Source organism: Triturus cristatus, chromosome 12 (genome assembly GCF_964204655.1).
Source record: "Triturus cristatus chromosome 12, aTriCri1.1, whole genome shotgun sequence".
Classification (NCBI taxonomy): domain Eukaryota; kingdom Metazoa; phylum Chordata; class Amphibia; order Caudata; family Salamandridae; genus Triturus; species Triturus cristatus.
In genome coordinates this window covers 209583247-209595829 of record NC_140595.1, presented here as the reverse complement: position 1 = coordinate 209595829, position 12583 = coordinate 209583247, and the positions used below count along the sequence as shown (strand labels likewise).

The window sequence follows — 12583 nt, the reverse complement described above, 5'->3', positions numbered from 1 at the left end:
ATGCTGCGACTTTGGATGCTTGCACTGGTGCGGTTACGTTACCTGGCTGGGCCCAATGGGGGTTGCACGACGAACTGTTGCCCTTTTCACTGTTGGTCCTTGCCGGCCCCCACCTGTGACTTTCCCAAGGCCATTTTTTCTTGCAGATAAGTGTTATTTCCCAGTTACTATGTTTGGGGTGTTATAGCACAATGGTTTCTCAGTTTCTTCGTTTGTTTTACCTGGCTACGAGTTTCCTAGGTGGGTTGGGAGAGGATGCGAAGCATGGAGTCGCAGTAGGAGGGGGACAAACTGGGCGATGGTGATCGTGGGGTGATATGTACATGTCCATGGCCAACACCTTTAACACTCTAAACTGGAATATCCAGGGCATAGCAACCCCTGTCAGATGTCACAGAATTTATGCTTTCCTCAGACACATTCACCTTGCATGTCTACAGGAGACACACATCACAAAGGAAGAATTAGAAACAGTGTGCAGGCGCTGGAGTGGTCAGATATTTTCAGGACCTGCTAATCTGCATATGCACGAGGGAGTCTCGATTTGGGTGGCACCAGGGGTGCCCTTCGTGTGGACTGGGCTCCTTGTTGACAAGGAAGGCTGGTATGTGGCCTTGGAGAGGACTCTAGATGGACGCGCCATCTCGAAAGTATCCCTGTATGTGCCTAATACTCTGCAGGGTGAATTTTAAGACACTGTCACCATCACTGCTGCACGATCACAGTGTCCCAGGGCTGGGGAGGGCGTTAGGGGGGGAAGGGGGGAATTTCAACTGTATACATGAACTAGATCGCTCCCTACATCCTCTGCTGGGCACACACAGGATTCAGGCGACAAGACACTTCCAGCACTGGTCCAGGGTTTCCCACCTACAGAATATTTAGCGCTTGGGGCATCCCGGAGAAGCGCAATACTCATATTAAGCTCCGAGTCACCAAGTACATTCCCGATTAGATTATTTTTTCTGTAACATTGATTGTTGGCCCCTGATATGCAGCACAGAATACTTGGGCAGTACCTTGTCTGATCATAACCCTCTGATGGTCACACTGAACTGGGGGAAGGGGACTCGCACTTCCATCCCCACATAAAGGCTTGGGCCTGATGCACTGCGTGATACATCATACAGGTGTTAAAATGTCCCTCACTTGGGCCACCAGAGACAGAGGCGCATATACGGTTGCTGGAGGTCCAGGCAATGACACTGACCGTCGCCCTGCCGCATCTGACAGACCTACCCAGCGAATAATGCGAGGTGGTCGGACGTTGTGACCTAGATTATAGAGCTTACCTCACTCGCCAACATGCAGACGGATATAGGCTTTCACAAACACGGGCATGGTGACTGTGCTCGGATGTCCCTAAGACACTAAGAGGTGCTATATTAGACATCACCGGCTATGCAGTCAACACTGAATCATTATCAATGCCGTGTTTGCTCTGTAGTATGAGCGGTTGTATACTCCTCCCCCGGAACCCACTCTTGACCAGGTTTAGGACTATTTGCAAGGGATGACCCTTCCTTCCCAGCCTAACCTCGCTATAACTGTTTCACCTGGGGCAACCTCTCCAGATGGAAGCGATCCAAACAGCGATACGACAGATGGCCCACGGTAGAACCCCTAGCCCGAATGGCTTCCCATGTAGAGTTTAACATGATGTTCCAGGGTACCCTGGTTCCCAAATTGTTGACCATGTACCAGGAGGCGCATGACCAAGGCATACTCCCCGACTAGCTCCGAGAAGCCCTCATTGTACTATTTCCAAAACTGGGCAAGGACCCGCTCAAGTGAGGCTCTTACTGCTCAACATGGATTACAAAATATTAGGCAAGGTCCTTGCGAATAGGTTGCTACCATTGCTTGAAACCTTGTTCCACCCTGACCAGTGTAGTTTCATTCCACAGAGGACGACGTGCTACAAAACCCGTCGACTGTCACATCATGGGAGCAGTGGCCAAAATGGAGGACCTTACAGTAGCGGTCGCGCTGGATTTCTCAAAAGAGTTTGATAAGCTAGGCTGGTTGTGGTCGGGTGGTGGAGGGCCCAGAGTTTCTCATTTGGGTCTGGTAACTATACACGGAACCATAAACTCGGGTGCACACTGGAAGTCATAACTTGCATTATTTTGTCATAAGAAGGGGTACCCGTCAACGTTGTTCTCTTTCAACTGAACTTTTTGCTGTAGCCATGGAGCCGCTAGCAGCATCACTGCGAATGAGGAGCCCAGCCTGGGGAATCTGGGCAATGTTCTCCACATTGACAAAGATCTCCTTGATGGGAAACACAGCCGGGCCAAGACTTCAATCTGACAGTCCATACCCTTTTGGACACAACTGCCTCTCTCACCTATGAGACGTGCATCTATTGCGAAGTTGCTGGTCCTCCAAGACTCCTCTATTTTTTGGCGGTCCTACCAGTACTACTAACTAGGTCATATTTCAGAACTCTGAAAGGGCTGGAGAACGGTCTCGTGTGGAGAATCACTCGGACGAGAGTCTCGTTTCCCATGCTTCAGTGCCTTATGATCAAGGGTGACCTCGGAGTGCCATACCTGGAGTTGAATTTGCAGCCGCGCAATGGCCCATGGCTCTGGATAGTGGAGGATCGGATGGGGAAAAGTACGTTGGTGAAGGCTGATTTTGGCCCTTAGATGTACTGGACTGGCTGCTTACACCAGGGGGACCGGCTCAAGGGATGGGGAGACTAGCGCATATAGCCAACCAGGTTTGGAATAGATACATGCAACTCATGTGGAAGGGAGCTCACTATGCACCACTGCTACCTTTGTGGGGTGTGCCAGCCACCAGGGCTGTACTTGGGGCACATGACCCAGCCCCTTGGCAAGAAGCAAGGATATCGCAAGCGGGTGACCTCTATGGAGATGGTATACTGCTCTCATTTCAGGGCTTGTAAGAACTTTATGATCTATGATGCATACTACACTTGTGCTGGCAATTGGTAATAAGCGGGCGGTGGGAAAGGGCTAACAGACTGTGCACCTAGGCCTACAATGCCTCTTGACACACGGGTTGGGCCGTAGGGCGGTTTCTGTGCTATATGCGGCACTGCAGACAGGAGATTTGGTATATGCGTTAGGGAGTAAACCCAAGTGGGAAGAGTCTCTGGGGGTGTTATTGACTCCTAAACTGTGGGCTATGGCTTTGGAGCAGGTGAAATGCGTTTTCGAATAATGCACAGCTGAAGTTTATGCAATTCATTTATTTACACCAAACCTACCTCACGCCACACCACCTACATGCAATGTACCCGAGGACGTCCTCTGCTTGTCTGTACTGAGGACATGCATATGCTACATGTATACACATGGTTTGTGAGTACCCTCTGCTAGTGCGTGCCTGGGCACAAGTCATGTACCACATTTCAACGGTGATAGACGTATGCTTGCCACCTGACCCACGTCTGTGCCTTCTTGGGATCACCAAGCGTATCAAGCGCAGTAAACACTACCTCAAATTGGTAGATCGTGAATTTGTGCTCTTCAAACGCTTCATCGCTATGTCTTGGAAGGCTTCACGCCCCTCTGCGATCGACTGCTGGCTCCAGGTTACGCATAGGTGGTCACTGGAAGAGGCGGAAACTATGGCACACAATCAGTGACTGAATGGGGGAGAAGGCGTGGCTATGCTTTGTGACATGTCCTCATTGTACGATAAAATGAACCCACCCACAAACTAGCGCCTAGACCCGTTAATATCTGCTAGACAAAAACTTCAAGAGTATCATATCCAGATCCAATGCGCATACGTTTAACCAGTGCCAGCAATCTGAAGAGCCTAGGAGGGCTCTGACTATGGCTGTTCCTTCTGTCCCTGTCACCCACGCGCGACTAGATACTGACCCTGCCACTTTGCAAGTGATACCGGCTGTGTAACTTCCTATTCTCTCACTCACCATGTGACCGTAGCTCCGGTCAGGGGTTTGACAGTGTTCTTTGGTAAGGTGTAAGAATTACTAATTTATGTTGCTAATCCTCTAACTGGCGGGGTTAAACAACTTCCAGTGTTGTATTTTCCTCATGCCGTTCTCACGCTCTTATCTTGTAATGATTCTACACCAGATTGTTCATCCTGTGATTGAAAGGAGGGCGCTGGGTTGATTATAACTACTGTCTCTGTGGTAGTACTTCTTGATTTTGCCAGTAATATAAATGGAAGTCTTGTTTTGAAATATCAATAAAGAAATTTAAACAAAAACATGGAGTCACTGGGCAATGCAGATGTCACGGGGCTACGTCCAAAATGCATTTCAGGAGGTACTTTCTTGAGTTTTGAATAGGTTATAAATTATGCTGCAGAAGTTTCTCTGCAAATTAAGGAATTGAAGGAGGAACAAGGTCAGACAGACCAGTCTGTGTTAATGGAAGGAATCTCATATGCAGACAAAGAGTCTAAAGACAGGAACCAGGTGGGGCATGGTGAAATATAGATTCAGAGACAGAGAAGACTGCCTTCTCAACTTAACCATGCATAGTAAAGACCGGAACCTTGAGGTATGTTCAAAGTTGGAAGGCAACCTTGGAGACAAAAAAACCAATTAAGTCAGGGATCACGGCAACATTCAGTACGCTACAAAGTTGAAGATCTGCCATTTGGACAAGACATTTCATTTTTCCCACAGGAGGATACAGTAAAGACCTTACTAGAACTCATGAAGTTGGAAGTGAATGAGAGAGAAATTATGGCTGTTAGGGGAAGCAAGAGTTCAGCACAATGACGCCAGCCGCCCTGCCTGCAACAGATAGGAGATTCTCCTCTGGAAGAGATTGTGGGAGTCCTGGGAATCTAGCAGGATTATCTTGTTATCTCCTTTTTGATGACATTTTCCCTACATTGCAAACACAAGGAGATAATGGACGGAGCACTGAAACTTTTCAGACACTCACCCCCAGTCATGGATCTGGGTTGAATCCATCATTGTTCTTTAGCTCACTTAGTCAACCCAGTTCAGACCCAGCCATATGCAAATCAGTCTTGCCCTGTGCCTCATGGGAACAGTCCAGTCCGAACTGCCAAGCCAGGTCTTCCCTGGACCGGAAACAAGCATCCTGGGACCAGTTTCGGGGTAAAACCCTTCATCAGCCAAGCTAGCTTGAAGGACCTGGCTTGGCATTTTGGGCTGGACTGTACCCATGAGGCACAGGGTCTGAAAAGTTTCAGCGCCCCGTCAATCATCTCCTTGTGTTTGCCATTTTCCCTACATTGACATCTTGTATTGGAGGGTAGTGTTCCTCAAGATGAGGTGACTAACAAGGGTATTTCTCCTCCAGATTGCAGTGAGGTTTTCTTGCCTCGCAGGGACTGATTTGTGGATTGATGTATCTATTAGATCTGCTTGAATTGAGTTAAGTGTTCTTAAAATATTTGAAACTAATTGCAGGTCACTGAATGAAGTTATGAAAACGGTTGCTTTTAGAAAGTGTAGGAAGGTAGTCAAGAGTTTTGCTTTCAAAGAGCTGAAAGTGTCTAGCATGCATAGATTTTCGTGAAGTTTGCAGACAGAGTCATTGTTTTTTGAAAGATGGGTAAGAGTCAAAGAAACTTGCAGTTGCATTGGGTCATGGAGATTCCGGTGGGTGCGAAGAGTGCATGTATACTGAGTCTCGCTGTAAAGGATAAGGGCAAGCTGGTTACTGAAGGCTGCACTCAAACAAAACGTTTCATACTTACATGACTTGCTTATCCTGGACGTTTTTCATAGGGATATTTAGCAGGTTCACATTAGACAGAGAGGAACTATCTCCTCCTCCTAGTGGATCCAGAGACAGCAAGCCATTTAGGTCCCCATTGTAGGAGCTGCTCGGATTCCCACGGTCTTCGTTGGCCGATTCTAGCAAGGGGAAGAGATATGTAATCAGTCCTGGAAACTACCCAAACATAACTTATTACAAGATGAAGCATAGCAATAAGCCCATAACTCTCAATGTCTGCAAGATAGGTACAACTTAAATATAGACCTCCCAATGCAAATGCCCTAGCCATTAAACAAGACCTCCCAAAGGGATCTGTAAAGAACGTGTGGTTCTGAAAAGTACACCATCTATCAGATACCTAAAGCGCATCCTAGTTCAGGACCCAACAACCTGCAAAACTAAGTTTAACATTCAGACTGATTTTCATTATACCTCGGCTGGCAGACAAAACAATGAAGAAACCTCATTTGTGACTAGAGGCACTACAAAAACAAAGAAAAACACTAAACATTATCTGCAGTCAGCCCACTCACCCTCGTCAGCACCCAAATGGCCAGGGGTAGGGAAACTAGGGTTATTGTGGAGAAAGAGACATTCAATACAATTCAACAGTACTTCCCTGAACGATCCCTGGGTTCATCCAACCAAATCCTAAAATATGCTTTAACTCAAAATCAGGCGCAGTCCATACTTCAAGCTTTCAGTCACAGAATACAATTCTCTTAGGCACAAACTTAGACACAGATCAACCATTCACAATCAACAAGAATACCTTTTGTGAAATCTCAATGTACATGCTCCTCATAGAAAAGTGTTTTAAGACAATGTAGTTTGCAGAGCTGCTCTGTACAGGCTTTTCTTATTTACTGATACCCTACACAAGGGCTCTATTAGTCCTGGATAAAGTGCAGATACTGCTACACTTGAAACTATTCCATCCATCTAGTACTGTATACATACTGTAGGAACAATTTGTTTATAAAAGGGATGTATTATTACATCTTGTCAAATGCAGTTGTGCTGGTGACTATCCACTTTCCATCAAACTTACGGCACTTGGGACATTCCAGTAGTAAAAATGCCTCCTAGGTGCTATGAAGCTTTGTTCTTGGCCGCTGTGCCAGAGAACTCTGTGTACTCCATGTATTGTTGGTGGCTGCCCTAAACATTGGGATTTTATTTACATGCTCAGTACTAGGATTCTAATCTGTGCCGTTGCAAACCAAAGATTTTTCTAGAGCTTTTCTATCAACACTCCTGTTGCCTTGTGCCTAACTGTCCAACACAGCACAACAGATACAAGGCATGTGTTTAGGATTCTGTACTCATTGAGTCTGTATACAGACCAAGGGAAGACTTTGGCCAGCATTAACCTCTACAGGAAATGACATCACTTCCTGCCTACACATTTCTTCAGTCAACTCTAAGGGTGGGCTACTATCCAAGTGTCCCCAACAAAAGGCAGACACTGGACAAGGACATTGTCTGTTTGGGCCTGTGAAGGCCAGGATGAACTTTGGGCCAGAACCCCTTCACTACAGCCTACAAGGTAAAATAACCAAGTGTTTCACACAGCACCTGACAAAAGCTCTAAGACCTAGACCAATTATTCAATCACGCATCATTGTCACAACACATAGACTCAACCTGATACACATCCTACTAACCACCACACACCCTCAAAATATCAATCACACATTCCAACTCATGATCATTAACACAGTCTGCACTTCTCCAACCTAATGACGTTGCATACATAATTTCCTTTTTACAATCTTAACATGTTCCTTATCACAAAAACATGGTTACACCGCACATCCTCACACCTCTGAGATGTCCTCATACCCACAGACAACAATATGCATAGTATCGACTGCCAACATAAGGCGGTAGAAGTACACCGTCATCTATAAATCCTCCTGTTCCTGCACCCTAAGCATGCAAGTGACTGTCAACTCCATGGATCTCTTCACATGCCACATCCCACTCTCTGCAATTCTAGCCTTCTTCCTTCTTATCTTTAGGCCTCCTGGCTAGAATAAAAAATTCATTGACAAATTTTGGAATCTCTTCACCACCACACTCATCTAACACACCCACATCACCCTCTGAAACAACACACGTTTGGAAAAAATAAAAACAAGAGACATCCTCCTTAACCCCTTCAAAACACTCAACGTGGTACAACACATTAACCAACCAACACACTCCATAGATCGCATACTCAACCTAGTATTCTCAATATGGCCAACAATCCACTGCAAACCACCAATATCCCTGAACTGGACTGACCACCTCAATGTCCTCATCCCCCTGCCCATAGCCCAACCAACAAACTGAGGTAAATCCAAATAGAACATCAAATCTTTAGATCTCCAAAGATGTCCTTGTCGAAAACCTAGAGCTTGACCTTACTTCTCGTCCTGCCAACACTATTCCAAACAACTTCAATGTTTTTCTGGAAATCCATGTGGATTCCCATGCCCCAATTAAAACATGCAATTTGAAACCTTCAGCACTCTGGTACACCAAAGACATTCCTGACACAAACAGTCCATTTGCAGGCATGAACGAAAAAGGAAGAAAAACAAGCCTCCAGCCCCACCCAATGATCTTCATGCTACTGTAGTCCCTCTAAGGAACATGCAGACAGCCTAAACATCAGCCAAAGGAAAATACTATACCAATACCAACAATCAAGCCATTAACTCAAGTAAAATACTCAAAACAATCAAGCACTGCATCAACTCTTTTTGTGACCTTCCCATCCCACATTCCACAGGTAAGTGCAACTCATCCTCCTCTTCCTCAGTGAAAGAAATACAGAAGACCCAACATCAACTCAATAACATCAAGCTTGCTTCTCCTCTTATATTGACCCAGTCTTGCAACTGACTGCCCAGAATGGACAGCCTTCAAAACCAAAATATCTCACCAGCTTACTCAACTCCCTCAAAGCTGCCACCAGCTATGAAGATGAGGTCTTATCCTCGCCCTTCATCAAAGTTCTCTGGAGAAGCTTTCTCACCATACCTACAATTGTCAATATCCCCTTCATTCAAGGCTTATTCCCAGATGATCTCAAGACAAGCCACTTCCTGCCACGCCTAAAAACAACTACATTAGATTGTGATGATGTGACCAGCTGCCAGCAATTCACTCCTCAACTCTTCATTGGGAGCTCAGGTCCAACTTCAAGATCACAACACCACCAACCGTTTCTTGCACGACTGCCAATCTTGCTTCAGATCATACTGAGGATAAAGACATTTAACTTACACATTGTGTATGCCCTTCAGATTTCAGATAAGGATGACCCCCAGCCCGGGATACTGCTGGAATTCTTAGCTGCTTTCATAATCATCATCCACCCCACACTCTTCCATAGGCTGAAGTTTCGAATGAGATTCACCGGCAATGTGCTTCACTGGTTTTCCTACCACCTTGCCAACCTATACCAGTTAATTCACATGCCCATCACAAGTCCCAGATCATCCGTTTCATCTTTTGACTCCGACAGAGCTCCATTCTGTCCTTATTATCTACTATCTCTAATTGAAGCCTCTTACGAATCTACTCGTCAATAACAGCATCAAAATTCATCAATGCGCGGACTATACTCAGCTCTACTTAAAAGTCTCCTTTGCTCCAGGCATCCAATGCTTCAAACACTGACTGACACGGTCGGACAGATAAACTCACCATCTCTGGCTTTCAGCACACCCTCAGACAAAACACTATCATTCTAGAGTCAAATAAGTGTCTGCACCCAGGATCTAAAACAATATCCTTGTATCCATAAGGGCCATGCAACCCTACTCAAATTTAAAAATAAGCTGAAGACACGGCACTTTAAAGAGCACACTACATCCTGATACTGTTACAGTACACTTGATCACACAAAAATCAGCTACTTATCCAAACACTCAATAAATGTGTTCTTGCCTTTGACCCTGCACAGCACTCCACTGCCTTCTGGATAAATACCACATAGATACATACAAAGAGAGGGTACATCATCACCCTCTTAGACCAGTATAGGAAGATCACTAAACTATCATCCAATATTGGATCTCTAACTTTGTTTGGCTCACAAAATAGGCTCATACTGGCTTTCAGCACCTTAGCACAAGTCGGGAGAAAAGAGAATAGGAGAAGGGGAGTATGAAACATTATCTAAAGAGGATCATTTGTTCCAAAGATGGTTAACCTAAAACCAAAATATCTCACTCCCAGGAGAAGAGAGTTACATATTTTCTGAATGTGCAGGATCGTCCTGCTGAAGCAGTCCACGCAAAAGTGCAACACAGAGGTCATCTAGAGCTGATCTGCAAGACTGGGTCAGAGAAAATCAGATAAGCACTACTACCAGGGCACTTATAGCAAGAGAACTTCATTTGCATGGCTGCAACCAGAAACAAAAGTAAATTGCCACTCTCCTTGGTTTCATTTAGCTTTTGTTTATTTTACAGTACTAAAGAGTCTACCAAACAATTTTAACAACACTTGGCTAGTATGATTGCAAACAAGTGTAACACTACACTTGCAAGATACTTTGGAGCTGAGCAGCCACCCACGAACCCTCTATGTCACAAATCTGAATCCCATTAAAGCTGCCCCAGCCTTTCACTCTTATAAAAACTGATAAAATTAACATCTCTCACCTGTTTACGATGGTCTAAGCCAATTCAATTTTTGAACTGCACTATATAAATAGACATTAATATTTACCCCTAAAGATGCACTGTGTTACCGTAACTATTCTTAGATACAAACAGTACATTAAAATACGTGTGGGTTGAGAATAAGTATATAATGTAACATTAAACATCTGTACATTTATTTATACAGATTGGTGAAAAATAAAACCAGTATTGTATCACTTGACCTCTGCATAAAAGGCTTGCTCCATTTATTATGGCACCTCTGCTCAGAAGGGTTCAAACTGGCAGAAACTCCTATGTCCACACAACTTCGCTCTGAATTTGAATGCCTGCCTGAGTAAAGAGACCTGCAGATTTAGAAACTACTAAAAGCCTGACTCATCACAGCGCAATAAACTCAACCCCAACACTTCCCATACGCGCACTGCAAAATGTACTGCACCATGCTAGAAGCACGTCTTTAAACCTCAACCAACATCTTCTACGTAAGACTTACTAAATGCAAAATCCTTTCAACAACAGACCTCTGAAAGGGCACCTAGGAACCATAAAAATCATAGCAAATCACTACCACTTCAGAGAAATGAAGCGCTATACAAATGCTACTCTTACAATTACCGACAGCAATTGTGGTTAAGGATTACACATGAGAACTTCCATGGATTACAGATTCAATTGAAAATGTGAATGCAGTCTGGCACCAGCGATAACAACTAAACTATCTCCCAAAGTTACAATGGCTGTTATAATGCCCCAGTAAGAACCATTTGAGGAAACCTTTCTGTGTAGAATTTCTGTTTCAGAAGCTCAACAAATAAATTAATACAGATATGACCCACCAAACTGGCTCTAGGATTGTCCTCTAAGGAAATTAAATATATGGAGTATAGCAAAGAGTGTAGTGCCATTGTAATGATATTCAGATTCTTTTTATACACACTTATTACGCTGCATGGGGCCAAACGATCAGAGGGTACCACATAGAAAAAGTTATGTTTGGGGATAATGCCCACAGTCAGGTTAAGATTTTTCATTCAAACATTGCCCAGAATTTACCCCACTCTTGCGTAATGGAAGCCACAGTATTAGTGTTCTGCTACGTTCAGAGCTGAACAATTAATAAAACATCAGAACACTCAGCACAGTGGTGCACAGTTTCCGTGCATATTGTTTCTTTGGTTACTGAAGCGAAATTATCCACAGAACGTACGATAGACAGCAATCACAAAAATGATGTTATTGTTTTAAAAAGGTCTGTAATTGCTGCAAAGGTCCACTTCAAGTCCAAGAAGCATTGTTATACAGGATGTTCTGTGATACAGTAATAATTGTCTGGTCACTAACTAACAGTTACGTACTAGAAAGACTGTGCCTTCTTGGGCAGAATTTGGCTGGACGATTGGTATTTATCCTGGTCCACTAGTAAGGACTGAAAGCCTTAATCTTTGAGCGTTCTGGCCCCAACTAAATTGAGATGCACCACTTGCCTATAGGTCTTGACTGAAAACATGCAGATGTCAGGAACTAGCGGTGCAGTCTAAAGCACAGAGTGTTGATGTAGAAGTTTATTTTGTGAGGCATACAACTTAACCCATGTTTAAAGAAAATTGTTAATGGAAATAAAATTTAAAGGATCCTGCCATACAACCAAGACATAAAAGGCAGAATCCTCAGTCTATAGAAAAGTGCTTGATTGAAAGTACTTTTTTACCAAACTGCTCTCCAGAGGTCTCAAATATGAACAATGGGTAAATATATTTGAAGCATGTACATAAATCAAATGATTGTTCCAGGTTTTCTGTCCAATAAATGTTATTACTAGCAAGAAAAGACCACAATTTTCAACAAAATTGAAGAAAAGTGCAATACTATGATTGCGTTTGGGAACGTTACCAAGTAGGAAGATGACTGAGAAGGGATAATGGATCGTGCAATATCCATCCACATATTATTTCTATACAACAACACTCATTCAAACAGATCACAAGGCTTTGCTTCCAGTAGGACACTGTTACTAAAAAACAAAGCTCAAGACACATGCAGGGCACAATGCCCTGTCTTTGTGAGACCCCAACTGCTTTGCAGCTCAGTACTACTCACTGGGTGCATTTTCATTCAAAAAGTAGACATTGCATTCAAACAGAAGATTCAATGTAATCAACAAGAGGAAACCCCCCCTTAAATCCTGGGTTCACGAAAGCATCT

At 44.1% G+C, this 12583-nt stretch overlaps 1 protein-coding gene across 1 annotated transcript in view; it reads right to left on the bottom strand.

The window, feature by feature from the left end:
• The window catches only part of EDC4 (enhancer of mRNA decapping 4), a 777931-nt gene that overhangs the window by 749545 nt on the left and 15803 nt on the right, over positions 1-12583 (bottom strand). The window contains exon 2 of the mRNA XM_085639493.1: positions 5692-5851. Within this exon, the coding sequence (XP_085495619.1) occupies positions 5692-5851 (160 nt within the window). The remainder of the gene's footprint in view (positions 1-5691; positions 5852-12583) is intronic.